Source organism: Octopus bimaculoides, chromosome 15 (genome assembly GCF_001194135.2).
Source record: "Octopus bimaculoides isolate UCB-OBI-ISO-001 chromosome 15, ASM119413v2, whole genome shotgun sequence".
Taxonomy (NCBI): Eukaryota; Metazoa; Mollusca; class Cephalopoda; order Octopoda; family Octopodidae; genus Octopus; species Octopus bimaculoides.
In genome coordinates, this window is record NC_068995.1 from 27,921,557 (window position 1) to 27,926,821 (window position 5,265).

Consider the following 5,265-nt stretch of genomic DNA (forward strand, 5'->3'; position numbering starts at 1 on the left):
TATATATATATATATATATATATATATATATATATATATATATGTCTGCACACATATGATGGACTTCTTTATTGTTTCTGTGTATGAAATTTTGTTGATGTAGAGAAAGCCTTTGACAGGGTTCCCCACTCCTCTATCTGGTGGTCAATGCAGAAACTAGGGATAGATGAGTAGTTGGTGAGAGCTGTACATTGATCAACTTGGGCCACTAGTAATCTTATTTTCTCAGTTTAAGTCATGTAGTAAAGTTTTAAAAAAAAATTTCAATATATTCTTTGTGAAACATATCACTTTTAACAAAACTATCTATGCAGTCTTTTATAATAGTTCGATTTTAGATAAATATTTGTAGTGTTGATCTCTTCAGTTTTATTCTGTACGTGTCCTGTCAATTTTGTCTTTTTTATAAAATGTTTGGATATACAAGAGTGTAAAGATTCCAAGTAGCATGAATTGCAAAGTTATTGTTTGGTTATATACTACTATAAAATTATTTTTGCCCTTGTTTGATCACACAGGTAGCAGATAATGATGCACTGCAAGAACTTACTGCACCTGTTGCTGGAGTTATCCTAGTGGTGATGGCCAATTTAAGGAGATGTTTTTCAGCTTCAGAATTCCTTACTAGTCATGAAGAGCTACAACAAAATCATTCTCTAACACCTTCATCAAAGATTGGAACTCGTACTCTGTTTGCAACTTCACTACATATTGTTTTGAAAGGCCTACTAGATTACATACAGAAGTCTTGTAAGTTGACAGAGTTTCTTGTCATTTCATTCTTTTACTTGTTTCAGTTATTTGACAGTGGCCATGCTGGAGCACTGCCTTAAATGGTTTTAGTTGCAGAAATTGACTCCAGGACTTATTCTTTGTAAGCCTAGTTCTTATTCTATCAGTCTCTTTTGTCAAACCATTAAATTGCAGTAAACACACCAACATCAGTTGTCAAGTGATGGTGGTGGGGACTAACACAGGCACAATGACATAAATATATACAACAGGCTTCTTTCAGTTTCCATCTACCAAATCCACTCACAAGCCTTTGAGCAACTCAAGGCTATATTAGAAGACACTTGCCCAAGGTGCCACACAGTGGACTAAACCTGGAACTGTGTGGTTGGGAAGCAAGCTTCTTACCACACAGCCATGCCTGCACCTGTTGTTAACTTATCCATTGCTTATATATCTTATTATCATCTTGAGAGGTGCCAACAGAGTTGTTCAAATAGCTTTTTCAAATTAACAAAGTATTTTAGGGTAATATTCTATTTTGAGTTTTACTAATTTCAATTAATTTTTTGCTTATTTTGATATAGGTGGGAGTCAGCAGAAAGTGCGAACATATTTATATGGTTCCCTTCTTTATTATCTTCAGATTGCACAAAAATCTACCCTACCTAGTTGGTTGTCTTCAGGTTTGTTGAATACTTTTTGTTACTGATATAGTTTAACATCATAGAGTCAACAGCTTAATTATCTGAATGCATATGCATGATACAAATCAAAGTTCCCCCTCAGATATCATTTTCATTATAGAATGTCAAAATATCTTTGTATGTTTATGTTATTAGCTTTTTATAGAGGTAACTGCAGAAATAGATGTTGTAACTTGTTTATATGGCTCTTTACAGAAACAGAGGTTTTGGGTGTTACCCAAGTATTGGTTGCTTCAGGTGAAGGAGAATTTGACAATTTATCCAAAGAGAATTTGTCAATTATTTTATCATATGGTGATTCCTTACTAGAAATAATCTGCAAAGATATATGTGATGGACATAATGTAGGAAGAGTAAGTAGACATTTTTTTGTTCATTTTTTTATAAGAGCTAAGATTATTTTTGATTTGAGAGATAAATCAACATTGCCTTTCTTATATCACAGAAACAAATTGAAAGTATGTGTTGTTTTTAGTTTATGAATGAACTCATTGGACGACCTTATCAAATTTATATATCTTAATATCTCACACCTGCATATGCCTGTACTTACAGCTATATCTGCACTGAAGGTGTAGTTTCTATATTACAGGGTGGCCATAAAGTCACGCACCATCCTGCAATATGTGAAATTGCTAACATTGTCCTTTTTTTATAGCTTTTCACATCTGCTCATATTACTTACAAACCAATCCTCATTGGATGAGGGCAGATAATCAACAAGGTGAGAGCATGGTAATGGTGTGGTGTAAGATTTGGTACAATCAAGTAATTGGACCATTTTATTTTGAGGGCTCTGTGACAGGTGATTCATATCTGGACATGCTTGGCAACTAGGTGATGCCTCACATGCATTCACTTGGAAGGCGAAATCCTGTCTGGTTTCAGCAGGATAGGGCTCCACCCCATTATGCATTACAGGTTTGTGGTTTTCTGAATGAACATTTTCCAGGGAGATGGCTTGGGCATTGCAGGCCAATTGAATGGGTACCACATGAACTTTTTCTTCTGGTGCTACATTAATTCCTTTGTGCATTCTGAAAAGATTCCTGACCAAGGACATCTTCAAAGAATTGTTGAAGTGTGTGAACAAGTCAATGACAATGATGAAGCACTTTTTTATATTTATAATTACACTTTGTTTCCTGTTCTCATAGCTCTTATCCATTGTACCAGTGCATGTACATTTATCAGTGGCAGTATCATCAGAGATATGCTAAACTAATTTTGTTCTAACCTAAACTAAATGTCCTATCTTAACCTAAATCTTTTCTAAAACTAATGGTTTATTCCCAGTTCAAATCCAGTCCAATTCTATGTACATGTAAGATAAGCAATCACTAAAATCTCTGCAGCTGGGAAAGTCATTGCTTAGACGGATCTGCATGGTGTAAAATATGTCATGATGCATCAAAACAATTTGAGTTGAAGAAACAATAAAAGAATTATATCTTGCAATGAACAGACACATTTACCCAATCCCAAGCAAAATCAAAACCATCAGTGTACCCATTGTGACTTCTTAGTAAAATCCATGCTTGGACTCAAATTGCATTTACACATCCTTTTTTATTTATTTATTTTAAATCCTCTCCTTGAAATACACATACATTGAAATTAACAAGAGTGACCATTGCCTGAATGAATGGAGCAACCTAATTCTTAATTGTAAACACAAGTTATGTAACACATTCTTAAGGTGCCCTCCTCAATTATTCCCTAACTATTCCTCCTGCATTCTCATCCTAACTTGATGTTCTATATATTTATAACACAACTTTTTTAGCTACCTTTATATTTTCTTAACCCCGTGATATCCTTACATCTTCTTCCCTGCGCATGAGAATACGCAGGCATGTACATGTGCATACACACCTATATTATACTACAGGTGTATAGAGAACATAAGTGCATGTGTGTGGATATGCAAATATATGGTTTTACTGTTAAGTAGTATACCACCGATTTACCTCCAACTACAATGTGCCCCTAATGACTAGTAACTTTTTCTTCCTCCTCCTCCTCTCTTCTTCTATCTTAGTAAATCCACCTTACTCCCACTCCTAAATATTAGGTTGTTTCACATGAAGTATCACATTTTTAATTACTTTCGAGACAGTACTTCTTGATACACCAAACATTTCAGCTGTTTGTGTTACACTAGCGCCTGTCATACGAGCACCAACAATTTGACCTCTTTGAAAGTCTGATAGATCTGTCATTTTAATGAATTTTAATTACCTTTTTCTGGTGATATCTGAAAAGAAACAGCAATTTTAGCAAAACGTATTAAGCAACACTAATAATAAATAAATAAAAAAAACATAAAAATAAACAAGCTTTTGACAGTTTTATAGATAGTTAAAAATTATGATGCTATGATGCTAGGTGTTTCCATTATTTTGTCCAACTCCTGTATATATATATCATCATCATCATCATCATCATCGTTTAAACGTCCGCTTTCCATGCTAGCATGGGTTGGACGATTTGACTGAGGATTGGTGCAACCGGATGGCTACACCAGGCTCCAATCCAATTTGGCAGAGTTTCTACAGCTGGATGCCCTTCCTAACGCCAACCACTCAGAGTGTATATATATATATATATATATATATATATATATATTCGGTTATGGGTATGACAGTATGATTTTAAACTGCATCCAGTATTGAGGGCCTGGTTTGGGAGTTCCAGGGTTTTGAGGAGTGTGGAACCACTTTTCAACAACTGTTGTTCGCTGGTTCATTGTGCTCCAGAGAAGACCTGGTGGAGTCAATTATTGGCCAATTAGCTAGTCAGTTGAAGAGATAGAGGTGTATTAGTCAGGTAATGGTGCATGTTGGGCTCTGGGAGAAGAAAACCTTGATTCCAAACCTCCACTACTTTGTGGCTATACCCAGCCATGAGAAAGGCTTTGGGTGTAAGCCCTGTGGAAAAGTCCCTGTCACAGTTTGACATTGTATACAACCTCATTCTGGTAACTTCAGTGATGACATTGATCCAAATTGTAATTACCTTGCTCTTCATCTGGATCCATCAGTGACATGGATAGATGGGACATACTGCATGGGCAACAACCGTTCCTCCAGACAGTACTGTTCAGATTTGGGTCCTATCAAACACCCTTTACTGGAGAGACTGATGAATGTAGCAAAAGAAAGGTGAATCCACAGAAAAGAGCACCACAGCTCAAACACACATCCTACATGTGTGGCAACAACTGCCATTCACACATTTGAATGTCTGTTCAGTTACAGACAATGCTTCCAGTGTGGTAGACAACTAAGACCTTCATCCATGGTCATTAATGACAATTGAAGGCCATAGATATATGTATATGTCCCAGTGAGATTTATATCTAGGATTTAAAGGAACACAAAAAATTACTGCAATACCTTTATTGTGATGCTCTACAGATTAACTGTTTAACATTTTGATTTTAGTGATTACCAAGTGTTTCCTAGAACCAGATGTTCTATAGGCTACTTTGACCTATCTTAAATGTAAAGACAGAAGCAAAAAGATATTTTGTACACCATCATCATCATCATCATCGTTTAACGTCCGCTTTCCATGCTAGCATGGGTTGGACGATTTGACTGAGGACTGGTGCAACCGGATGGCTACACCAGGCTCCAATCTAATTTGGCAGAGTTTCTACAGCTGGATGCCCTTCCTAACGCCAACCACTCAGAGAGTGTAGTGGGTGCTTTTACGTGTCACCCGCACGAAAACGGCCACGCTCGAAATGGTGTCTTTTATATGCCACCCGCACAAGAGCCAGTCTAGGGGCACTGGCAACGATCTCGCTCGAAAACCCTAC

At 36.5% G+C, this 5,265-nt stretch overlaps 1 protein-coding gene across 1 annotated transcript in view; it reads left to right on the plus strand.

Moving 5' to 3' along the window:
* The window catches only part of LOC106881660 (nuclear pore complex protein Nup205), a 331,146-nt gene that overhangs the window by 244,089 nt on the left and 81,792 nt on the right, over window positions 1-5,265 (plus strand). Inside the window, exons 28-30 of the mRNA XM_052973459.1 lie at window positions 519-750; window positions 1,320-1,418; window positions 1,635-1,792. Of these exons, the coding sequence (XP_052829419.1) occupies window positions 519-750; window positions 1,320-1,418; window positions 1,635-1,792 (489 nt within the window). The remainder of the gene's footprint in view (window positions 1-518; window positions 751-1,319; window positions 1,419-1,634; window positions 1,793-5,265) is intronic.